This window comes from Rhamphochromis sp. 'chilingali' (assembly GCF_963969265.1).
Source record: "Rhamphochromis sp. 'chilingali' genome assembly, chromosome: 15".
Classification (NCBI taxonomy): domain Eukaryota; kingdom Metazoa; phylum Chordata; class Actinopteri; order Cichliformes; family Cichlidae; genus Rhamphochromis; species Rhamphochromis sp. 'chilingali'.
The window spans coordinates 13,023,128-13,049,246 of record NC_137942.1 but is presented as its reverse complement, the minus strand read 5'-3'; the positions used below and the strand labels follow the sequence as shown (position 1 = coordinate 13,049,246).

The 26,119-nt window shown below is 41.4% G+C and overlaps 2 protein-coding genes across 9 annotated transcripts in view; one reads left to right on the top strand and one right to left on the bottom strand.

Moving 5' to 3' along the window:
* Positions 1-18,268, top strand: part of aatka (apoptosis-associated tyrosine kinase a) — a 29,631-nt gene extending 11,363 nt beyond the window's left edge. For 2 of the 4 annotated variants that reach the window (XM_080905132.1, XM_080905133.1), the window contains 13 exons: positions 796-929; positions 4,845-4,986; positions 9,447-9,526; positions 9,879-9,997; positions 10,091-10,178; positions 10,316-10,449; positions 11,159-11,243; positions 11,325-11,446; positions 11,635-11,784; positions 12,482-15,773; positions 15,862-16,042; positions 16,132-16,335; positions 16,690-18,268. In XM_080905132.1, coding sequence (XP_080761258.1) covers positions 796-929; positions 4,845-4,986; positions 9,447-9,526; positions 9,879-9,997; positions 10,091-10,178; positions 10,316-10,449; positions 11,159-11,243; positions 11,325-11,446; positions 11,635-11,784; positions 12,482-15,773; positions 15,862-16,042; positions 16,132-16,335; positions 16,690-16,718 — 4,760 coding nt within the window. In that variant the 3' untranslated portion in view covers positions 16,719-18,268. Of the gene's footprint in view, positions 1-303; positions 930-4,844; positions 4,987-8,254; positions 9,003-9,446; positions 9,527-9,878; positions 9,998-10,090; positions 10,179-10,315; positions 10,450-11,158; positions 11,244-11,324; positions 11,447-11,634; positions 11,785-12,481; positions 15,774-15,861; positions 16,043-16,131; positions 16,336-16,689 lie in introns of those variants that run through there. The other 2 variants (XM_080905131.1, XM_080905134.1) reach the window with 2 other exon arrangements.
* Positions 18,269-19,186: 918 nt separating this feature from the next.
* Positions 19,187-26,119, bottom strand: part of LOC308410992 (BAR/IMD domain-containing adapter protein 2-like) — a 55,792-nt gene continuing 48,859 nt past the window's right edge. For 2 of the 5 annotated variants that reach the window (XM_080904670.1, XM_080904674.1), the window contains 6 exons: positions 25,696-25,927; positions 25,120-25,321; positions 24,930-24,998; positions 24,697-24,850; positions 24,420-24,457; positions 21,850-22,620 (listed from right to left, as the gene is read on the bottom strand). In XM_080904670.1, coding sequence (XP_080760796.1) covers positions 22,536-22,620; positions 24,420-24,457; positions 24,697-24,850; positions 24,930-24,998; positions 25,120-25,321; positions 25,696-25,927 — 780 coding nt within the window. In that variant the 3' untranslated portion in view covers positions 21,850-22,535. Of the gene's footprint in view, positions 20,190-20,680; positions 20,724-21,849; positions 22,621-22,856; positions 22,954-24,419; positions 24,458-24,696; positions 24,851-24,929; positions 24,999-25,119; positions 25,322-25,695; positions 25,928-26,119 lie in introns of those variants that run through there. The other 3 variants (XM_080904673.1, XM_080904671.1, XM_080904672.1) reach the window with 3 other exon arrangements.

Below are 26,119 nucleotides of genomic sequence, written 5' to 3'. Positions count from 1 at the left end.
ACTGCTAATTCATGCCTGCATGTTTGCATCTGTTCCAAGCCTTCTTTCACAGACTCTCTGTCTCTCTTCCTCTGTCTCTCCTTCTTCCTTTGTCTCTTCCATCTGTGCTGGCAGCAGGTTTAACGCTGTAAATCAGCTTATGTAGATGCGCCAAACTCTGACATCTGGCCCCTCTGGCCTTTTCTAAGTTACTACAGGCTGAAAGACAAACTGACACATGTGTGCTGCATATATGCATACAGGAACAACACAGCAGATTGTGGCCACATATAAACCAAAAGAAACCATTTTGCCGTGGTTTAATGGAAATCAATTACTTACAACTAATTAATTTTTAGTTGTACTTTAGTTCCAAACACTCCTTTGAGAGCAGTTTGGGTGGTATTGAAGAAGTTGCAAAGTGCATTAAAAGTACACAGTCAGCATTTTCATCATCGTTTTTTACACTGAAATAGAATGAGCCATTACTCCTACTCTGCTGCCGCTTTATTCGTTTATTTAGCAGTAATTGTTTTGGTGGGCGGTTTAAAACTTTCAGCTTCTATGACTCAGAGTACATCGTAACCACTGTAATTAATCTACGGCAGCCTGCTTTCTACACAGTCTATGGAGATGAATATGAAACTGAAGAAGAAATGCTAATGAGGAGTCATGCTTCTTTCATCAGGCTTGCCCATAAACATTCACAAATCACCTCTATCTGCACTTTGGTTTTAATTTCCTGTATGACTACAGTTTACCATCTGATCTCTGGTTCCATGCTTTTAACACTCGCTTTATCTTCTGATGTTGCAGATGGGGCTCCACTGAGCGAGCTGTCTTGGCCTTCATCTCTGGCAGTGGTAGCTGTCTCCTTTTCTGGCCTCTTCACCTTCATCTTCCTCATGCTGGCTTGCCTCTGCTGCAAGAAGGGAGACATTGGCTTCAAGGTGAGCTCCCTGCTGCCCCCAACTGGACGTAGTGAGAGTAACACAAACTCTATGGAGTCAGTAGATGTCCAGGGAATATGATGATCTGCGAGTTAGCCGAGTAATAAAAAAAAGAAAGGAAGTGGGGGAAAAAAAGGAAACTTGCTTTTATATCTGCTGAAGTTTGTTAGATTTTATGCATTTAAAATAACACACTGCTAGTGTCCACACACACGGACACACATGGAATCCATTCTAAAGGAAGGGAAACATGAAGAAAATGCTTAGATAAGCCAAATGACAAAAGAACTAGGCTCAAAATCTGTGGTTGATGGACTAATGAATCCAAATTTGAAATTTTGGTTCACATCACTGTCAGTATATATGAAGAGGGTCAGGAGAAAGGTACAACACTGATTGTGTACAGCCATCAGTAAAACTTGGTGGAGACCCTTCAGCCAGGGGTTTGCGGGATCTTGTCAAAATTGATGCAATTCCGAACACAAAGATTTTGATCCAGCATGCAATGCTGTCTAGAAAGCATTCGATTGACAGCAGCTTTGTTTTTCAGCATGTCAGTTACGTACTACCCATGCAGTAAAAGCATACCTGGGTAGAAAAACAGCCAGTGGAACGCTACCCATCATGGAACACAAGGCAGCCAGTGCCTAAAGGATAGCTTTGAATGTACTTTAAGAAGCCTGTATTCTCTGCATTATTGTAGGGTCTTTGCCTTACAATGTAAAGCCCCTTGAGGCAACTGTTGTGATATGGTGCTATATAATACCACTGAATTGAACTGAATTTTTCCTGAAAAAAACTGTGATGATGAGTAAAATGGTCCTAACAATTATTGACTTCCAAGCTTGTTAGAATTTATACAAACTGTGTTTTTGCCTTACATCTATGTTGGCATGTGTGTAAACAAATTATTGTTCCTGTTTCCCTTTTTCCTCAAAAAAAAGGGTTTAATTAATTGAAGTGAATGTCTCTCTCTTTCTGCATCAGTAAAGCACACCTTAAGTGTTTTAGTCTTGCTAATGACTATTGTCTGATTGTATGAAAGTGGAAGACTTACCAATTCCACACTGGCACACATTGTCTGTGTGTTGCCTTTGGCTGCCAGCATGACTCAGTCATGCTGTGTCAAACATCAGCGCTGAACTGAGCAGCTGATGAGGGCTAACAGTGACTGACACAGGCAGGGGGCATATGGAAAGAAGGAGAGAGGGAGGAGTAACTCTCGAGTCGCTGTCGTGCCTGCTTCTTGCCATTACTAGTTTCTTATGAGCATGCTGTTTGTTTTATGGAAGAAGTGTTGCAATATGTTTTCATTTTGTCTATGTATATTTGTCTGTAACTGTTTTTAGCTAAAGACACTGTTGTCCAGCCCTGACTGGACAACAGTGTCTTTATTTGTAATTACTTGAGCAAATTCAATTACAGTATTCAAATGGGAGGATGAAACCTGTGTTCGACATTGCTGTTGTTGATTAGATAGCTGTAGAAAGCAGAGGACAGTGCAGGAGTGGGGATTAGAGCCGAGCTGCTTGTTCCTTGTGTATGTACTATATGTGATGAGAATCAATGGGAACTGCCTCTAGTAGGTACATGCTGCAGGGACAACAGTGTCACTAATGAGCACTGCATAGAGAGGTACCTTTAACAACTGCAGAACTTTTCCTATTAGTGGATAAGTGTGTTTATGTGTGTGTTTGTGTGTGTGGCAGTCTGTCTCTCCCATGCCAGATCGCCTCAGCCTCATTATGTGAAAACATAGTTTAATAACCAGCAGGAACAGCGGAAGCCTCAGTCTGTGTCTACTTTTCACTGGCCCTAATGACACAAAGATGGCTTAAGCTGCTAAAACACCATCATACAATAGTTGATTTGTTTTTCTTGACAAAGCAAAGCTTCGTCTTTCAGCCGGGTTGATAAACCAGTATAGAACTATTGATTCCTGCAGGGATATTGTCTTCCAGCACCATGTCATCAGAGTTCAGGATGGAAATAGGGCTACTAAACAGCCGTCCTAACGAGTCAGTGTCTTGCACAAGGACATGACAGACACTGCATATGAAGACAAGCCAAGTTCTTGTTAAGGGAGATATATTTCGATTTTAGAGCGCAGATGTTTTCAAATATTTATCTCTGTTTCTTAGGTTAACACCAGGTATCACATCATGATTAAGCGGTCCCCCTGTCTGTCCCTCTCAACAACTCGCTTGTAAGGTGTGCAGTGTTGTGGGACTGCAGAGCTGCACTGTTGCACCGTCCAAAAAGCTTCATTATTCCTCTTCATCGCAGTGTTCTTACTGGTGCATATAGTGCGAGGCTGGGTATTAAGTGCTTTCTAAACTGAAGGCTCTCAGGGGAGCTGTGCAATGCTCACTCACAGCCAGGTGCTCGCTTTCACACTTCACTCTGAGGAGAGTGGCAGATGGTTCTGCTCAATGAGAAAGACACACACATTCCTATGTACATATTAGTGTTTTATAACACATGTTGAATAACACACACACACACACACACAGCCATTCAAATATTCAACCTGCAGCTTAATATCATCCTTTCTAATTTCTTCCAGCTCTCTCTATACTGTTTCTTTACATCAGTGGTTATTAACCTTTCAGAGGTTGCTGTTAGGCTGAAACTGCTGGAGAAAAAGCTCTGAACAATAAATTAATGGAACACACGTGAGACTCTTGCTTTATTCAGTTATTTTTACATATCCTGATGAAACCAATTTTTCCTATTATATATATTAGATTACAGTTTTTCTACTTTACTGTTTATTTACTGTTGTTTGTTTGGTTGTTTTTTTTCACTCAGTATTTTTAGCAATTGTATCAATAATGGTGGTCCTTATTTGTAAATTACCAAACAATAAATTCTACCTACTGGGTGAATGAACACAATGCATATTTTGAAACTATATGCATGCAGCAGAAGGTGAGGAGAGGCAACTACATGTAAACGGCAGTGCAGGATTTGTCATTTGCAAGTGCTAAGTGTTCCTACTGGCCAGTAAAAGACAAGTAGTCCATAGAGATCTGCCTCTTGGTTTAATATCAGCAGTATTTATGCATACATTTTGGGAGAGAGCATGGACAAGCTACAGCAGCTGAAGTGCAAGGACACTGCAGCAGACCAGAGAGTCCATTTTTAGGATGAAGTATAAGTGGCAGAGTGGAAGATATGGGATATGGTGTATAGCAAATGGAAAGAGAGGATCATCATCTTCCATGAGTTTTGCCTCTTGGAGGAGGGGATTAGCATTTTGTTTGTTTGCTTGTTTTTTATAGCTGATTATATTCGCTTCCTTTTCCTCCTAATGTGCTATAGTGGCTCAGTGTACACTGTGTGAATAGCTTTTTTGTGTGTAGTGTGCAATACAGACTGCGTCGCATAAAACTGTGCAGACGGAAACACCAGGGAAAACTGAGATCATTCAAACACTGTAGTGGCAGATGTAATAGCACAGTTTAAATCTCACAGCTATCAGAACACAGTTGTTTCCCATGAGGCCTGTTAGTGCGAATCCTGATGTAATTTTCAAAGTTAAATCTATTAGAACAAGTCTCTATGAGATAAAATGTACTCAACAACAAAGTTTCTTTCTCTGTGAATAAAAAACAAAACCTGAAAATAAGAATTATGTTTCTGATGTTCAGCTGTGTAAGAAAGTAAATACACTGGAGGGAGGAAATAAAGACAGGCTTTGTGTATATGGTTTGAATAGTGGCATGCATTTATGTGTTCCCCCACAGCGTCCCACACAATGCACCCTACAATGTACATGACTAATGTATATGGGTAGGTGGAAGTGCCTCAGTGAATTTGAATGTCTTCACAGTTGAACCATTGTCTCCCACTATTTCAGTGGAAGGACGACTGTGAGTGGATGACTAATCCCAGCGTGTTTCTTTGCGCCAGGAGTTTGAAAACACAGAGGGAGAGGAGTACCAGGCAGATCTCTCCGCCCTGGCCTCGCCTTCCTCCCAGAATGGCCCCGAGGTTTACATCCTTCCACTCACCGAGGTCTCCCTGCCTGTCTCCAAACAACCTGGCAGATCCAGTAAGAAACTGCACAACAGCATACACAAATAACACTTCTAGGTGATGTATTGGAGTATTTGAACTATTAACTTGGGTTTGCTTGGTGTTTTTTTTTTCAGTCCTCTTAACCTCCATTACTTCTTTTAAGCCATTCTAAGAGATGTAACAAAGGCTACATTTCTCAAGTGGATTGTGGAACATCTCACTGGTTTTATTCGTGTAGAAGATATGAACTGAGCTAATTCTGCCAAGCTCAGTTGGCCTTCTTCATTTTTAGTCTTTTATTTGTTTCTTCTCCCTTACCCTGTGTCTCACTAAAAGAGCGATATGTAACTACTGTGCAACATATATAGAAATTGACCTGCTGCATAATTTCGCAAATGTAAAAAAAGGATCTGACCTAACCCCATTGCATGAGACTGCTACAGCAGTGTTTTCAACCCTCATCCTGCCAACATATTTAACATACATGGACTGATGTGACGAACAAACAAAGACGAAAAAAACCCAACAAAAAACAAAAACCCTGCAATTTACTCCAAGAGGCAAATATAATAGCAAAATAATGATAATATCACACCTTATTGCTACTCAAAGCATTATTAGTTATATAAACAGTCACTGCCCAGAGCTCATAACCATACGAGAATGTAGGAACTTACACTGACCATTAAACTGATAGATTCACTAATATGCTCAGTGCCTGCAAAGAATTCTCCTATCTGTCAGTCTCCTCCTTCACTCTCCCTTCATTCGTGTACAAACACTAAGATACCTTAAACTGCTGCACTTGGGGCAGCCGCTTGTTCTGAAGTGGAGTGGGCATTCCACCCTTTTCCAGCTGAGAACTATGGCCTTAGACTTGGAGCTTCTAATTCTCATCCCAGCCATTTCACACTTGGCTGCAAACAGGCCAAGAACAAACTCAAAGGTGATGGCTCAATGAAGCCAGCAAAACCACATCATTTGCGAAAAACAGAAACGAGATCCTGAGACTACTGAACCTGACACCCTCCACCCCCCGGCTGCACCCAGAAATTCTGTCCATGAACAGAATCGACCAACACCCACTGAAGCAAGTCTGACTTATTGCTGGAAATGTAAACCGACTCTAACTTCAGTTTAACAGAGACTGGAACTAGCAAAAAACAAACACAAAATCCAGGCAGTTACACTGTAGCACCCAATTAGCCTCATGCTTTGCTCAGGGCATGTTGGCATGTGACAGGGGAAGCAAACAGTTTCTGCTTTCAGCAGCAAAGGTAACACCTTTTAGATTGTCCAGCCTAGCATTTGACAGTCACATCAGCAGATGGAGTTTTGCCCAGGGGGGGTCATTGCTGCTCAGATTGAGGCTTGCAATGCAACAGTATCAGCCCTCCTTTTCATATGTGGCAGGACCAGGGCATCTATCTGTCTCAGGTAGACATGTAGACGGCGATGTCTCCAATGTTCTGATAAGATTCCATCTGGCAATGACATCTGAGTTTTTCTTCTTTAAAATCACTGCTAGAGTGCCTCCGCCTCTGTGAAAACTGTGTGATACTCCCATTTGAGACTCATGGCAAACATTGACTAAATAAATAGTTCTATTTAAAAAAAAAAAAAAACTGCTTAGGTGTAATTGGGGTCTCCTGAGACCCCAGAACATATGTATTTTTAAAAAACACTAATTAAAGCAAAAAAGGGAAAACAGGGGCGTGGAATCATTAGGAACAAATTGCCTAAAAAAGTCATGAAAATACGAGAAAAAGTGAGATATGTCAAAGATTATGCTCTGTGATCTGCATGGAACCCAGGCAATGAGATGAGGGTTAAATCCATGTTCCAGCTCATGAATGCGGTTTGTTTTTTTCTGTTTTTATCATCTTATTTTAGAACAGTGTTTCATGTTATTTTGGTATTTTTAGTTGATAATTCTATATTTGTGTTATTTCACGACATTCTACCTCAGACGCGGGATGTTCAAGTGCGGTTTCGCCTTGATGTGACGTGTATATATTTGTCGATCTCAGTGCAAGTCAGATCCTGGGTGCTCAAAGTGCCTCACCCTGTATGACTCACTGGCTGTGTGCGCTGCACTGTGCTCAGCTAGAAGGGAGGTGAGTTGCTGCTCAGCGTCCCAGGATGTAAGCGTCAGCAATGATTGGACAAGGCAGCCTCAGGCTCACAGCCAATCACTATTCTCGCCTCTTTCCCCCATAGCTACTGCTGTATGATTGGTCCAGGTGTTGCAGGGTGAGGAATGGGTAAATGGCGAAAGGCGAGATCGTGAAAAGAGTGATATTGACTCCTTCCAGTGATTCAGAGGGAGAACACTCTATGACTCATTCCTCTTTATAAATAGTTGAACCTTTTGTACTATTGGATTTACTTTTTTACATGTATATTTCACACAATTAAGCACTGAAGATACACAGAATGTATATTTCCTTTAAAGTTGATATTTTCGGTTTTTCTGAATATATGTTTTACATTTGTTGTTACCCATACATAATCATCAGAAGCTCCTTCACGTGTCATAAACTGCCTACCCTCACACTAGCATGCATGGGGTGAATGAATTATCCTCACTACTGGTAAGAAAATACCAGTAGTATATTTTATACACCAGGCATGGATGATATTTTCTATATGAACCCATACATCAGTTTGAACACACAGCACAATGTTTGCCTTTAACCATCTGAGAGTTCTTCTTTTCCACTTGTTGCTCTAATCTTTTGTCTAACAGATCATGTCAAACTTTCAGACTCCCTATAGAAGCTCAAAGCTGACTCAAAGTCCATGTTTAAAGTGTTAGCATGTATTTTCAGTTGCATCTTTTCAAGAAATGCCAATAGTAGGACAAGAATGCACACTCACGCTCATAAATTCCACATTTGGAATAATATGACTTCTTAATTTCTCTCTCTCTGTCGCTCTGTCGAGCAGGGGTAGTGGAGGCTTGGAGGCTGGGGTGGAGAAGTGTTGTTCTGTTATCACTGTGACACAACCTCTGTCCAGCGATCCAGTGGAGAATGGGCCTTGTGTGCCACTTTTGTGTGTGTGTGTGTCTGCAAGTGTGTGTTTGGTGCACTGGGTACCAGGAGACACTGTGAATGTGTGTGTGAGTGAGCGAACCAAACAATGGGCCTGTTTTAAACCGGCTGGGCAGTGGGGGAGCATAAGGCCTGGCTAAAACGTCCATGGAACGCGCAAGCGGAGGACTGGCATTATGAGGAGAATACAGTGAGGGGTCTGTGACAGAATGAGGAAAGACAGGGGAAGGGTGGTGGCATGCACCAGGACCTAAGAGCAGAGAGATAGGGGTGGTGAATGCGTATGACAGAGGTCTTTTTTTGTGGACAGAGCAGTGTTTGTGTCATGTTTGGCTGAGGAATGCTGCTGTCCTGGGTGATAGGGGGGCATTATGGGGGCCTTATGTCACTCCTGGGTGTCTTGAAGCTGCACATAGAGGTGGCGTGTCAAACGGCACACAACCAACATACATGACAGTCACATCAGGCGGGATACATGACCAGAAGCAAGGGCAGAAATCTCATCTCATCTTTTTTTTTTTGTTCAGTAGATCGGACTTAAAGATTGTCTGCTCTTCTGTGTACTGCAGCTGGAAGCCTATATAGGAAGCAGGGATTTCGGCCTTTGCTCGACAGCTGGAGAGCTTTAGATGAGGACAGTATGTGTTTTTCTATGTGTCCCAGTTGGAGGATGAGCTCGGTGGAGACGGGGAGAGGCAACGCGGTGAGCTTGTTCAGCTGTGCAAGGGCTCGGAGGGTTAAATCCTGCCGAGGCGCTCACACACACACTGTGACCGTGGGCTCCTTCTCACATACACACAATGAGGCTAAGTTGCCTGGGGCTGGGGCCGGGGCCACGGGCTCTTGGTTCTCACACTCTGAACCAGTACTTCATCTCAGCCTGGGACTCGGACTCAGTCGCTGTGACGGTGCTCAGAGTGGCTGGCCGCTCCGCTGCTCCATCATCATCGTCCTTTTCAACATCTTCATACTTAAAATATGAAGATCCATGGAGGTATTTGATTTTGTGCATAAGATGGATGATTTGTAGAATTATGGTGTTGCTGCAATTTGTGTCGTGACAAAAAAATTCTTTGTTCTTAAAGGACACTTTAATTTATATGGAAAGTAAAACATTTATTTGGCTTCAGGCAAGCTTCTCTTCAGTAAATGTGACATTTTATTTAGGAAATGTATTCTTTTGCTCAGAGAGGTTTCTGTATTTTTGCCTTATCTGTGTTTTCAGTTTTCTTTTTCTCTGCTGTGGAGCTCAGCTTCTTTTTGTTTCTGCAGAGAGCATTCTTAACTTTCGATTTTTCTCGTTTACCTCGTTCAGTGCGTTGAAAATTGTTCTTGTAAGATTCCTTTTCTTTTAGTCACTTCCTTGATGCTAAAGCCGTCATTTTCTTCCTGTCTGAGAGTAATCTTACTGTATGTCTTTCTTATTGCTCTTTTCCAGTCCAACTGCTGAAATCATCAGACCTTGGACGCCACAGTCTGCTCTATCTGAAGGAGATTGGAAATGGCTGGTTTGGCAAGGTAAAACTTTTATTTAGTTCTGAAAGCATACACTCAGTCAGTTTTTAGATAGAGGGATTTTAAACACCTTTGCACTCAATATTACTATTTTAATATTCTAGTTTAAACAGCAGCTTCCTTACTATAATACGTGGTTTTTAAAATGTGTTCTACTCTTATATTGAATGCTCCAGTGAGGCTAATTCGATCGGGGAGTTTATTCCACAGGGGAAGAGTTGAAATACACAGCCACATTAGATTCCCTACATTTTACCTTGCTTCCTGGATTGTTTCGCACACTATTTCCATTCCTAGTTTATGTTTACTTTGGTTTCTAAATCTACAGTTTATCGATGCTGGCTAAATCTTGCAGGTTCTGCTGGGCGAGGTCAATGCAGGCCTCAGCACCACGCAGGTGGTGGTGAAGGAGCTGAAGGCCAGTGCCAGTGTCCAGGACCAGATGCAATTTCTTGAAGAGGTCCAGCCATACCGGTCAGTTTTATCAAACTTCAGAAACTCCACACGTTTTTATTTTATTACCGGTATGGTTTTTGCACAATCATACCTTCTAAAATTGTCTCACAGGACCCTCCAGCACCCTGCCCTCTTGCAGTGCTTGGCACAATGTACAGAGGTTACTCCTTTTCTGTTGGTCATGGAGTTTTGCCCTATGGTAAGACACATTTTAATGACCAACTTTGTTTGTTCAGTCCTTCATATATATTTTTTTAAATTTCTTTGTTTAGTTTTGTTTGCAGAATTAAAGAAAAGTCAGTGTGTCTCATGTTCTCATATTTTTTCCCCTCTTAGGGTGATCTGAAGAGTTACCTCCACAGCTGTCAAGTAGCTGATTCTGAGACACCTGACCCGTTGATCCTCCAGAGAATGGCATGTGACATTGCTTCAGGGCTTCTGCACCTTCACAAAAACAACTTCATCCACAGGTACGTGTGTCAGTCCCGCTCCCTTTACCTTCTGCAATTTGAGCTTTAAAAGGAAGAATCTACTTGAATGGTTTGTGCGCCACCTGTTGGTCTCTCCTGGCAACAACATCCTGGTGCTGCCTGAGTAGTTGTCACAAACTCCAGCATCAGTGATTTTGTTGCTGGGGGCGAGCCCCTCTCGCTCTCACTCCACCATCCATGCAGTGGTGGTGGCCATAGCAACCAATTAGTGACTGCCAGGCTGAAAGCTCCCATTGTGGAGGAGGTGAGATTCCACTTACTGACTTAATTGTGAGTGTGTTTACGCACTTAGGTGATATGTATGTTACTCTAATTGTATAATTCTGTCATTTATCACTGAATTTTAACTGACAACATTACTGTATGTTGCTGTAAAAAAAGAAGTGCCAACATTCTAGTGCAGGTTAAAAGAAAAATCACACAGACTCTTCTCAAGACACTTCAGCTGCAATTTTTTAAACTAGATCGGATCCCAAGAGAAACATTTTTTTAAACATAAAAATACCAAAAAGTTAAATTATTAAGGAACAGGCTTAGACTGTAACACACACATGGACAGAGAGTTAATTAGGGGAAAACAATAACAACTACATTGTTGCACATAGTGCGTCTTTCTGAATAAAAGTGGCATTGTTTTATCTCTCTATTTAACAGTTTTGGGGGGTTGGTTGTTTTTTATTTTCAACAGTGACCTGGCCTTGCGAAACTGCCTCCTAACATCAGAAATGTCAGTTAAGATTGGAGACTATGGACTTTCCCACAGTCGGTACAAGGTCAGTCTTTTGAAATATCTGTAATTTTTAAAGACTGCTAGTAATGCTCCTAGTACTCAATATCTCTTTTTAATTCTGTAGGATGACTATTATATAACACAAGACCAGATTTGGGTACCCCTGCGCTGGATTGCACCTGAACTCATAGATGAGGTCCATGGAAACCTGTTGGTTGTTGACCAAACCAAAAGCAGCAACATATGGTGAGTTATGTAAAGGGAGAGAAATGCAAGCTTTTATTGCAGATTATCGAAGCTACAGTTCGAGTTCACACATACTTAAGGCAAGCCGTCTGAAGGGTTACCGAATGAGTGGAACAGTTTGTTTGGAAAGTTTTTCTATCCGGAATATGTGAAGTGACCAACCTAAAATATTTCTTTGTGTGTTTCAGGTCATTTGGAGTGACTTTGTGGGAGTTGTTTGAGCTGGGAAACCAGCCGTATAGACACTATTCTGACAGACAGGTCTTGACATATGCTGTGAAGGAACAGCAGCTTAAACTACCCAAACCCCAGCTCCAGTTCCCCTTGGCTGACCGCTGGTAAGACATCCACACATAACTACACTCAGGAGAACCTACTGTACATACAGTGAATACTGACACTCAGAAAAGACTAGTAGCTTATACATTAGTGATGCCACACAAAATAGATTCTAGATGCTGGTAAGCCTTCAGTTCAAACTGACCAATGAGTTTCTAACAACCTTATTTTTCCCGTTTTATATCTTTTTTATTTATTTTGATACAAGTCCATTGTAGCAACATTTGTCTTTGCTACCAAGGGCAGATGATCAATACTCTCCCTATTCTTTATGATCCCCTTGGCATCGACCAGATCCGAATCACCTCATTCATCTTTACCTGGGAAGCCTGCCAGATATTGTTTTTTATTTATTTTTTATTTCAAAACTGCTCCCTAAGGAATTAAACTATTTGGTACAAACACTGAGAAGCCACACAGATGCACAAAGAAAAGCATAAACATCTTCTAACTGTGTCAGCATCTCCACTGCACCTCCTTCATATACTATGCTGTATATGCTATTGACTAGTGCAGTAAATAAGTGCTAGGTGTTGCTATAAAGTGCTGACTTTGAAGTTCTCCTTATATTACCTTTTTTTTAAATGTTGCTTCTGAACTTTTCTCCTTTTTTTAACAAAAATATCTTAGGATACCAATAAGTGTTTTCCAGCCTGAAGGTGTGTGTGGTCTTTTCGGTCCCTCTTCTCCGTTCAGGTACGAGGTAATGCAGTTCTGCTGGCTGCAGCCAGAGCTGAGACCCAGCAGTGAGGAAGTACACCTTCTGGTCACATACTTGTGTGCCAAAGGCTCCAGTGAAGCTGAGGAAGACTTTGAGCAACGCTGGAATGCCTTGAGACCCAATTTGCTTGGCAGCACCTCTCACACAGCTACATCCACAGCTCTAGTTCTAACCCCTACACCAGCCTCAGCTGATGCCCCTAATACAGACCAAACTCAAGCAGTGGAGCTGGCCTCCTCTGCTTCATCCTCCTTCCCCCTCTTGGAGCACTTCTCTGACAGCTTCCACTCTGACACAGGTGATGACCTACTGACTGTCACAGAGACCAGCCACGGTCTCAACTTTGAATACAAATGGGAGCAGGCCCGAGCTGAGCAACCCTACTGCTCCTCCTCCACCAGTGGTCCACTGGGCCAAGGGAACCCACATTACCAGGATATCTACTATTCAAGCAAGGGAAGCACCACAGGGGGCTGCAAGACTGATAGCCTTACCTCAAGCATGTCCCCATCCTATTATGAACCCCAACACCCGAGTGTGGTTCCAGTATTGAGTGCCCACAGCCCCTCAGTCAGCAGTGAGTACTACATTCGCATAGAGGAACCAGTAGAGTGTAACATTAACCTGGATGACAGCATTGTGGACTACAGCCCAGGATTAGAAGTCAGTGACAGCAGATTGTTATCTGAGAGTGAAACTTGTTCAACCACAGCACAACCCAGCGCATACTGGTCTACTGCTGATAACATCAAATCCACTGCCTATGACTCTGATTCAAGTCCCACTAGCCAGCTAACCAGGGAACCACTGCTCAGACACATATACAGCACCAGCCCCCCACAATTAGGCCACTCCCAAAATTGCCTTTCGTCCAATCTCAATGACTCTGCAGAAAGGCCAGCAGAGTCTAAGGAGCAGTTAGAGAACCCACGCAGTTTATCACAAGCAGTCAGTAGCCCCAGCTTAGGGTTCTGTGATCCCTACCTTGAAGCAAACACAAATCATAGCACAGTTAATGAAAGCTGCCATAATATGGTAGGTCATCTTAGAAAGAGACCATCTATTGTTAACCACATCGGAATTGATGCAGGAACTGCTGACGGCGTGCTTTTGGGTCAACAGAGAAGTGGAGAAATCGAGGATGACCTTTTCTCCGAGGGAGAGGCCACAAACTGGATCTCAAACCATTCTGCAAACAATAACAGCCTGAGCTTTGACACAAGGCAGACAGGCAGTGGAAGTGACAGCTGTCTGGATCTGCAGTATACCAGTCAGTCAAACACAACTGAATTATGGTCTTTAACCAAAGTTTCCACCAGAACTTTCCACAGCTCCAGATCTTGTGATGCCTCAGAAGGAGGAGGAAGAGGATCTGACTGTAATAGTTGTAGCAAACCAACTGATTTAGGCTCATACATTCACTTATGCCACCAAGAAAAAGAGGAAGATGCCTTTCAAGTGGAAAGGAACACAACTAAAGATAATGTGCAAAGTACCAATTCTCTCACAGATGCAAGAATAAATACCAGAGATAGAGAGGGTGGAAAATATGAAACGCAATCATTTCTTTATGGAGAGAGAACGTATCCTGCAATGATACCTGAGGCAAGCCACATAAAATCACCATCCTCTTTTAGGAAGCCTCAGGCTAGTCAAGCAGGACAACTGTCAGATAAGCAGAGAAGTAAGATGTGGGAGGGCATTTCGACAGGAGTATCTTTTGATCTGAGCGACAAGAAGCTAAACTATGCAGAGACACCTGAGAGAAGCAGAACATTAGATAGAGGAGTTGGCGTAAGAGACTCCAGCATATGCCTGGTTGAACTTGGTGACTACAGTGAGGAAGAAGATGACATTACAGATATTACTTCAGGGATCTTTGCAGACTTCAACCTCGACTATGCTGAGATAGAGGAGGAAGAGCTCAGCCCGCAGAAGAAGCCAGAGACAGCTGGTGACTCTTTAGACACCAACAACATGTTTTCATCAATGGCAAGCCCCTTAAGCCCTGATCCCTTCAATATCCCAGTCCTGCCCAAATCACTGGATAGCGGCTATGACACAGAGAACAACGAATCTCCAGAGTTTATTTTTAAAGAGCTTGGAGATCCCCTGGGTGGTGAGAGGAGCCCTAGGCTGGGCGGAGAATCCGAGCTTGTTTTGCAGGTGGGTTTAGGACAAGGGGTCTGCACTTCCACAAGCAACTCAGAGGTACAGTTAAAAAGTCTAACCGAGAAGAACCCCTACAGGGACTCAGCCTATTTTTCTGACTATGATGAGAGGAGTCCCCAAGAGGACGGCAGTAAGTTCTTTGCAGGTCCACGTAACTGTCACCCCCCTGCTGAGAAACCAAGCCTTTTAGGAAATAATCATGCTGTAGAAAAGAAGTTTGCTAATGGGGAAACTTTAACAAATCTGAGACACATCAAAAGTTGTGCTTTGGTGAATCTCTCAGAGGCTGACAATAGTTCACCCCATTCTCTTCCCACCCCTGGGTTGTCTATGCTGTCACCATTTCCTCCACAGATGGGTGGCTGCCTGACCAAAGAGACCGCCCCTGCAGATGATGATCTTGGGTTGGAGACAGAGCACTCAGAAGACGAACCTTCCACAGAGCTTAACCCCGCCACTGGATCTCAGCCAAATTCCACTGTCCAGGATGCCCGGGAAGACGGGAGCAGGAGAGAAGACTGCTCCAATTCCCAGTCATTGCATACTGGCTCCACCATAACCAACAATGACAATGACGAGTCCCCCAAAGAAAATGAACATGGTGATGGCTCCACAGAGGAGGAGGAGCTACCCGAATTCAGTCATGTCAACGAGGAGACAGACGACAGAGGGGATGGTGCGAGAATAAATGAGGAAGAATTTGAGGACATAGATGCAGAGGAATGTGACTCACAAGACAGTTTGTGTGGAGAATCCAATGGTCCTCTTGACCTGTCCACTTCCTCATCATTGCTGGAGCTTTGTGGAGAGAATGTAAGAGCTCCACTGGAGGAGGCAGAGGATGAAGATGACTCGGATGATAGCGATTCTGATGAAGAGCTGAGGACCTACAACATTCAAGATGAAGACAGTGAGGAGAGTGAGGAGGATTTCACCACAGTGCCGGTGGTGGTGAGTGACTGCAGCAGGGCTAGACACCTCCGCAGCCTCCTGAAGATGCCCGGCCTGCTCACCGAATCCTTCTGTGAGGAGTTGGAGAGGAAGAAAAAAGCGGTGTCTTTTTTTGATGATGTCACAGTGTTCCTTTTTGACCAGGTACAATATTTTAATAGGTCAACGTTGTACAAACTGGGGAGATTATTATATTAAATTAAATCACTTAATTGGTTTTCATGCCTTCCAGGAGAGCCCCACAGGAGAGCTGGCCGACTATTCCTTCTCAACAGAAGTAGAGGCCAGTGGAGAGGAAACATCAGAGACAAAAAACTTTGACCAGCAGCCCCAACCTGACCCTGAACTTGAAGCTCAGTCACATGAATCACCCTGTGTTTCTAAACAAACAGATGGAAACAAATCAGAAGAGGGTGAGGATGTAATATGTTGCAAAGAATAAGCCTCACTTTTTTTCTCACTGCATTTAACAAAGCGATTATGACTTCCTGTGTGCATTCAGGTGGGAACTGCGAATTGGAAGATGACCTGTCCTTTGAGCCCTGTCCATCCTCACCTGTCACCACACTTGAGCCCGCGTTAACACCCACTTCTCTCTCCAACAGTCCCGAGGCACCTAAACCAGCCGCTGTAGCACTTAATCGTTTTATGGTGTCACGATTCTCTATCACACATGTTTGCGACTCCCAGATGAGCTCAGCAAAAGGTAAAAATGCCTTTTAGTCCAACTTGTAGTAAAAGTTTCACTAAAATTGTGACACTCCACTAAACGTCACCTCAGTTTAAAATACTGATCCTACTTTGGCTATTGAAAGATGGCTTCCATTGTAATGTTGTAAGCAAAGATCCACATGCAGCTAATATAAACAGCTGAAAGACAAAGTGGATTTAAAGATTCCTAAAATCTAATATTTAAGTGCTAATATTTGCAGCGATGTGGCTTATTACACAGACAAAGTAGATCTAGGGCATTCCTGGTTAAATTGTTTTTGTTGTGAAGTTGGTAAATAAATAAATATAATATTTTTACCTTCTATTTCCAATCTCTTGTGTCCCACAGGGAACAGTGACGATAACCCAAAAGACTGAGAGTGCCGTGCCACCACGATGAGAGAAGGTCGATTCCAGGTTCTTCTCAACACAGAAAAAGCAGCATTATTATATCTAGATGTTTTACAGAGTTTTATTTTTTAATCGACCTTTGGGGCATCTGACCCTGGTGACCCTTTATGAGACAGTGCCTCATATTGTAGTGAAGTACCCCGAATGATTTGCACACTATTATTATTATTTTATTTATTTTTTATGACGAAAGAGCAATAGCTGCACGGATAGCAACCTAAAGTGGATACAAAGCGAAGTGTTATTGTCTGCAGAAATAGAAATGTTAGTTTTGACACGCAGTATTTATTTGCTAAATGCGGCATCAGTTCCTTTTCGTGACCTTAAGGTTCTTTTGATTTGTGAATTATAAAAATAATCCCCCCAAAAAAGGAAAAAGAAAAAAAAAAGCGAAATGACAGACATAGCTGCTCCTCTCATTGGCTGCCTTTGTCCATCTGCTTACCATCTGGCATTTTCTGGCAACTTAAGACTGTTACGGCTCTCATTGTTGGTGCCAGAAAACAGTGCTTGATGGTTGTTACATAAGAAACTACAATGGATTTTCAAACAAAATATTTGACTTCAATGAAAAGTTATAGCTGGTGATGATGGTGGAGCTGGAGGTGCTTCATCCTAATTTCTCACGTTATCCAAATCACCATTGTGGGACTTTGTGGATTTAATGTTAATGGCAACATAATACAGAAAACCAGGATGTTACCACTACCATATTCTCCACCACTCAGTCTAGTTAATGACAACCCACGGCTCTCCACACCTTTCTGAAGCACTTTGTGTTCCCCATGTTGCTCTTCGTGTCCACATTCTGCAACGAATCAGCTGAACAATGAGATTCCCCCCATTAGTGTCCATGTGCCGTTTATAGATTTAGGGTTGTTGGTTTTTTTTTGTTTTTTTTAATAAATTTGATCATCAGTAGAACGACTTTAAAAGGGACTTAGATGTGTCACCACTGTTGAGTGGTGTCAGTATCAACATGCCAGTTATAAATGTTGAATGTCAGTTATCATTTCCGAGCATCTTTTCTACATCTAGGTCTTGGTCTCATCCATTATGCATCTGTTATGTTAGTGCTGAATGAACCGGGTATGAGGTGATAAGGGAATGAAAAAAAAAAGACATTCAAAATAGGACAATTGTATGAATCCTATATCAACATGTAGCAGGTAGCTTGACTTGAATTACTACTGCTGTATCGGCAGCTCACTCCCCCCTCTCTATCCTCCTGTAGCTCCAAGTGCCAATTCAGTTTCCTCTTTCCTTGCCTTTGAAGTTCTGCAAGAAGAGAAAACATTGCTAGTATTTTTGTATAGAGAATTTGAAGAAGATGCAATCCAGGATGATAGTCTCTCAAATTTGCCAAAGAGATATTTCAAAGCCCATTGGCTAAAGTGGCAGACGCCTTTGGAGAAGGTGAGGTGGGTTGTTCTATGCACCGGTAGTAACATCATTGCTGTTTCCATTCATCCCTCACTCACGGCTGTTGTACTATCCAAAACAAATAAATCCAAATACTTTTCCCCCTCTTGTGTCTGTGATATATTTATCTGCATTAATGTCAACAAGTGCAAAACAAACAAAACACAACACATAAAAGTATGAAGTCTGTGCCCATATGGATTTATTTTGGACAAGTTAATTTACATGCATGCTCTGCACGGTACAGATATAATACAAACAGAGAGACATGGACGAGGTGAGGGCTATATAAAAGTTAAAAAAAATGCATTTGAAACTTGATTCTTAAATGAGCTATGTAGTAAAAGCATGACCGCAATTCTCAGTGGAAACGACTCATCCACAAAAGGTGTTTGTGACGTAACAGTTTATTTCCTGGAGACTAAGAGGCATTTCAGCTCATTCACACAACACATTCTTACTTTTCAACCACACTTTCAGCACTAACCCCATACAGCATATTGTAGAAAAGAAAAACATGCCTCTAATCTTGTGTCCCAGGTGAGTGTACTGCAAAATACTGAGAACAAATGATCAAAGCTATGATAATACTGTACCTTATCTGATAAGCTACCACCCCCTCTAAGCTGAATATATATATATATATATATATACATATATATATATATATATATATATATATATATATATATACATATATATATATATATATATATATATACATATATATATACATATATATATATATATATATATATATATACATATATATATACATATATATATATATATATACATATACATATATATATATATACATATATATATACATATATATATATATATACATATACATATATATATATATACACATATACATATATATATATATACATATATACATATATATATATATATATATATATATATACATATATATATATATATACATATATACATATACATATATATACATATACATACATATACATACATATATATATATATATATATATATATATATATATATATACATATATATTAAAAAAAACAAACCTCCTGGCAATCTGGCAGCTTAGATATTACTGAAATTTGAACATAAGGAAAGAGTAGCAGTTTATTCCCGTGTTATACCTGTGGAAATGCGCCTGCACTGTACGAAAGCTTGCTCAAGCCAAAGAAAGTGAAATAATCCCATCAACGTTTTCAGTAATATAAAAATACAAATAGAACTGTGATGCATATTCCCTCAAACCACTTTACAGAACAAAATGGATATCGCCATATGCATATAAAGAAAAAACAAACAAAAAAAAGAACACCTAGAAGGCACAGTTCCCACATTGAAAATCTGGGTATACTGTATCACAACTAGTCAATATATAATTCTATACTATTACCTAACAAAAGCAAAATTATAGTTTACTCATCGCCTGTCAGGGTTCAACCATCAGTCTGAGTATTCAAATTACTCAGTTCACATTACAGCAATGTGTGGTAGACTGTTTACAACCATCCTTTTCTCGTTTTCTCAGCTCATGTAAGCAACTATTGCAGTGTGCCCCTCCACTGATACTTAATTCAAATAATCCTCCAGTGAAAGTTACAGTGTAAAGTGTTGCAGAAACCAAAAAAATAGCATAACAGAAGTACAGATAAATATTAATGTATTGGCATCACTAGTAAAACTTATTAGCAATACCTTATTCACAATTGGTATGATCTAAATAATTAAATCTAACTGTCACACTGTTCTGACTAAAACATTCAATGTTTCGTGAAAGCATTCGCAAAAAACATTGATGGGAAATTCTTTAAGTGAATTTCCACAGCCACTGGGCCCTCTTGCGATAACGTTATACAACTGAAACCTGCCAGTGTTGGCCATTATCTCTTGCTTTTTAAAAAGGAAAGGCCCGCGAGGGTAAAAAGGGGGCAGCAGGCTGCTAGTAGAAGATGGGTGCAGCTCGGTCATCAGAGAAGGAAGGCCGGAGGTAGACCTCCAGGGAACGGTCACTGTGGGGAGAGGAGGGGTGAGACAAGACTTATAGTTAGCTTGAGCAAAGTACAAGATCTAGATGGTTAATTATGTAACCACACCCAAAGACTTCTACCTTCCTAAAGTTTCCAACAGTAAGTTGAGCAAAAAGTTGCAGTTTTGTGAGATTTAGCAAGCATATGATGAACAAATTCTAATTAAATAGCGTGTTATAGGCATGCATGAAGGGTTAGTGTCTTCTCTGTATGATGTTGGGTTACACACAGAAAGAAAAAAAAAATACATAAATTAAAATATAAAAGTACTTCTTTTACAACCCAAGGCCTGCTGGATTGACAGAACCAAGTGATGCCAACTCCAAAGAGGCCAAAGGACAGAAAAGACCAGCTATTCCCCGCGTCTTAACTGCAGCCAGACAGCCAATGACAACAATGAGAACCAGACAGTAATAGAGAGCAGAAGATAAGAGACTGCTTGGCTGAAAGGCGATGGAGACTGGTGGACTTACGGAGGTCCTGTTCCCTCAGAACCGGGACAATTCTGGACCCAAACTGGAAGGTAAAAAGAACTTTTGGATTTGAATGGCTCATCTCTCAGATCATGCATGGGTCACATTTTGTAAGGACACTGGTTAGTCTGGTGCAATGCATACATACTGAAACTGATAACAGTACACGACTGAAATGGGGGATGCAAAACAGAGGTACGCACTTCATGCTCAACATGCCATACTGTATACAGCACTCTACAATCCTTTCAAATTGCAAAGCTCACTGGGAACAAATCTGACAGTAAATAAAAATAAATAAAATCAACCGCACGTCTGCAAAAAATGTGTGCACTGCTGTTTATATGACCCAAATACAACTCAAGCACAAGTAAGTCAAAATCATATTTAAAAAACAACCAAAGAGAAGGAAAGCAGGCAGGCAGAGTTCAGGTCAAAGTGCACACAACACCACCTCACACACCAACAGGCTATCAAGAGCAGCACAGATGTTACAGGTGCTTGGGGGAGTGAGTAAGGATGAAACCGCATGCACCGAACAGAGTTGTGGCTTGAAATGAGTCACAGGTAGGTGTTGGTTTTGAGAGGGAAAAGTGAAAAATAAAAAGAATCAGTTCTGAGCCGAACAAGGAAATTATCATCGACAGAACAGATTTCTCGTTAGACCACACTGTTTATTAATATATAGATGTATGTTTTATTTAGAATACCTTTGTAAAAATTCACCATACATTCAAGGTCAAATCTCAATATTACATTTTCTGGTTTCCCTCCACAGCATGCATAAGATAAACACTTCAACTAATCAGCAGGTTTCATTGTTTCTGGAAATATGTAAATTTTTTAATTTAATAATAATATTTATTATTATTATTATCATTGATTTGATTTGATTTTTTACAAGGACAATATATTTTTTTTAAAAAAAAAAAAGAAAAGACCAAAAAAATAAATTAAAAAAACAACAAAAAAAACTACATAGCCACTCAGGGAATACAATCATAAACACTGAAAGCTGCAGAAGCTGTGGTTATTATTTAACCTAAAACTAATTCACAGCTGTTATTGGGGATACTCAACAAAAGATCATGGACCCTTCCAAGCTAACTGTACCTTCAGGATTAGAAGAAAAAAAGTGGGGGGGGGGGGGGGGGGGGGGGGGGGGGGGAAGGAAAGAACAAAAAAGAAGACAAAACTGAAGGTTACAGGAGTGAGGCGTTTTATTTAAGTAATAACTGTGGCAGCAGGTTCAGGAAAGGATGGCAAAAAGAGGGTTTGTGTTGACAAAAGTGGGAATTTTAATTTAATTTGCTTTTCTTTTTTTTTACTATACCATGTGATGACCAAAAATACAGTGCAATTTAGTGGACGGACAGAAACAATTTATATTTAGCTATATATAATGTTTAATATTGAAGCTCAATTTAAAAAATGCTTCATCGCACATAAAATCTGTATTAAATAGAAAAAAAAAAAAGCAAAATAAGGCATATATGACACACCCTCTGGGCGGAAAATAAAATCTAGCACTGACACGAGGAAGCACAGCAGGACGTAGGGGAACTCTCAGAATGGAAACAGAGTAATCTGCCGTGCAGCCTTACTTTGAACAAAGCTTTTTGAGCGTGTATGTGTTTGGTGGGAAATCAATAATATTGGGCCCACTTGTGCTTAAAAAGGCCATTCAGTCAGTGGCTTTAGTACATCGACATTGAAGTCTTTTGGCACTTGTACAGTACATGAATGTCCTTTAGTTTGACAAAATGACACAACCATGTACATGCATGAAAGATAAGCAGTAGCAAAGGCAGTCTCTTGCGAGATCAGTCCGTGATGGTGGACTGTGATAGCGAATTCAGAGTCCATATCGCTGCATGCCGAGCAGGTAGGCCCCGCTCTGGCTCTCTCGCTCAACGCAATCCTCCACCCACCAACCGCTACTGTCCACACCGACACCACCACCAGCAGCACCCCAGGACGGACGGAAGGAGGAAAGGAGGGACCCGGGGAGGAAGAGAGGACAGAAAGGAGGGATGAAACTGGCCTCTTCCATTCGGAGAAGGGGTGTGTGTGGAGGCAGAGGAGAAGAGGTGGAGATAATTGGACAGGAGGGAGGCTAAGAAGGGGGAAAGATGGGGGGGAGGCTAAGAAGGGGGAAAGATGGGGGGGGGGGGGGGGGGGGGGAAGAGGCCCCTGTGCTATCCGGAGCTGTCTGTTTCTGTCTGTATGTCTGTTCTCACACAGTCGAAATCAATTTGCCATCAGGACTGTCACTGTGGAACAAAGAGAGAAGGAAGCTTGCCAGGTCGGACACACTCAGAGAGAAATGGAGAAAGACAAGACAGGCACAAGGCGGCAGAGTAGAGTTTAGGAGAAGGGCAGGTGGGGTCAGGAAATCTATTTTGCCCCACCCACAGCTACAACTCCAAACACACCTGCCATAATCAAGAAGATTGGACTTCCAATTCCCTCATCAACACTTTTACGCAGATATGTTTGCTGATATTGTTGTGCATATTTTGATTGTGTTTGACTCGACCAGTCTTTGAAAAACAGACAAACCCAATATGTTGCTGTTGATGAGAAAATCATCAAGTCATCTCCTTAGCTGGAGGGATGCAGTATTAGTCTGTTGGGGTGAATACACCCTGCAGGACAGAGTTGTCTCAAAATACTGATACAGAAAGAAAAATACACACACATTTAGAGCAGACAGGAGTATGTAAAACATCTTGACACTGGTGCCCAAAGCCCCAGGCTGACAAGCAGTGATGACTGAGATGAAGTCAGCGTGATGTCTACTGTCACAACATGTAATCCACCAAACACCAGGACATTTCTCCTCCCTCCCACTCTCACACGTACACACATTTACAGACAGGTATATACGCAAAGATGCACTCCCTGATCGGACAGAAACAGGCACAGCATAATTCTGAATCTTAACCTCACATTACCCTGACGAGTCAGCAAGGACTTGTTTAGAGTTAAAACACAATGGATCAAAAAAAATCACTCTGTCAATACACTGATACTGACCCTGCTCAACTTTAACAAGCTACTTAAAAAGTAAAGAAGAGCAAAGAGGAAAGGATAAAGACGACACAAGAAATAATATTTAAAGCAAACACTGCATACATACAGTATGGCAAAGTTGCAAATTTTAAATTCTATGGCAGAGCAGGACTTTTGTTCTCGTTAGTTTAGAAACAATTAGTGGATGAAGAGATCAGTGGCCTACTGTCAAAGTTGTGTCAAAAAAAAAGAAAGAAAAAAGGCCAAATTTATCCAAGATTGACAGTTTGAAATCAGTAGTGAACTACCGTCTTTGGGATTATTGGCAAAAAATGAATAAATAAAATAAAATAATAGTATAAAATAGATAAATAAGTAAATAAAAACACTCCTGCACATAAAAAAAAATCAAAAACACACTAAATAAATTAAAAAGAGTAATAAAAGTAGATTTACAGAACAATTGAGCTTTGTTACCACTAACTCGGGCATCACACTTCGATCCATACTGACTTTGTGATGACCCCAGTACTAGTAGGTTTTTTTTCCTCAGTAAAATAAATTTTATCTGTTTAGAAAGCAGTGAAAGTATGCTACATTTAAATTGGGATATGCGCATGTTCAGCAGTTGCCTTGCTGCCTCGAGTGTCAAGTGTTTCAGATGGCAGTAGCAGTCATACATTATCGATCAATACTTAGTAGGTAGGGCAAAAAAGGCACTTACCTTGTGGCAAAGCGACCATCATAATCCTCAATAGCAGGCTGAAAAAACAAGTGTTAAGCAGTCATTGTGTGCTCATAGACCCACTACTGAATTATCTGCTGTATTTAAATACAAACACTAGATGGCAGAAAGTGAGCAAAAGTCAGATTTTCACTTACTGCAGGATTACTCATTTAATTACACAACATAAGACAAACTCAGGTGGGAGCTACAAATTAATTTAGCAAGTAACAAGTGCAGAAATGGTACTGTTCACTAAAAGGTACAGCGACAGTACCTGTGTGCCAAAGCCTGCCATGCTGTAGGGGCGTGGGCGGGGCTGTGCTAGGCTTTGTGCCAGCAGTCGGGCAGTCAGGCCGTAGTCCGGTGTGGGCACTGATGCATCATTCTCCAACAAGTTCCCTGTACTGCTACTTTTCCCATGGTGCAGGCTGGAGGGGTAAGAAAACAATGGCCTCAGACTTGGTCTCATTCAGAATTATTAAGTGTGGCAGTGTTTATCCTGCATACTTCACTCTGAGCTTCTCACTGTCACTGTCAGGAAGCACGCGTGTGTAGGAGAACGGGAACCAGCCACGCCTGTTAAAAGTGCAGAGTTTGTTAAATGTACATGTGCCTATGGCTGCTCCTAATCGACAAACATTTAGCTTATTTTACAGTTTGGATTCGGGCAAAACAGAATAAATTATACATTACTTACATCTTGTTTTTCTCATTCTCCCCATAGTGCCAGCCATCACGCGCTTCAGGCACTAGCAGGGTGATGACATCTCCCTCGGAGAAACTAAGCAGGGTGCTGTTGTCACCTGCAGCGTGGGAAAAGATGGCCTGGACACGGGAGCGCCCGTTCTTTTCCAGTCCTGCCGCCATCGAACTGGATCTAGGCAGGGTTCGTGTCTCTCCTGTTGGGTTTGAAAGCAGATATATGTGAGCAACATGATTAACATCAGGAACTGTTCATAGACTACTGGAATGACTTGAGCTGAACAAACTCATGGAAGAATCAGTCAACAGTCAGACATAACAACATTAGCAGCTTTTGTTATACAATTCTGTACTTAACTGAAATCTTGCATATGATCATATTATCAACATTTTAAAGCAAACTTCACCTTTTCTTTTTTAACTCCATATTCAGGTTGGAACGTAATGTTTCACCGTTATTGGAAAAATATTTGCAATGATAAGTTTTATGCTCCTCAATGAAGGAAGAGGTTCAAACATTCTGCCCATTTTCCTCTTTCGACAGTTTTGTAGTATTTGGATAACATCTTACCCACTGGGTTTTTATTCTTGGCGGGGGCAGGCCTGCGGACAGGTAGGGTATTGGAGTAGACGTCGCTGACCTGTCTCTGGGGCTGGACCTGGGACTGTACCTGTGCCTGGGTTGAAGGGGATGAAGGCCTAACTTGGGAAATAGACATTGCTGCTTCTTCTGCCCAGTATTCCTCTCCTTGGACTCCTGTTGTCCCATTGACCATGGACATGCCATCGGGACCCATCAGTCTCTGAAATAAACAAGCATAGATTCACTAAGAACAATAAAAAAAGGCTTACAGTGTGGAATGCTGTAGCGGCAGTTCATCCTAATTTTTTGGATTAAGATGAAGTTTGGTATATACAGAATAGCACTGGAGCTGTAGACCTACAAAATACATTTCAAAGTGACTGATTAAGTCTAGTAAGTTCATCTAAGTTTA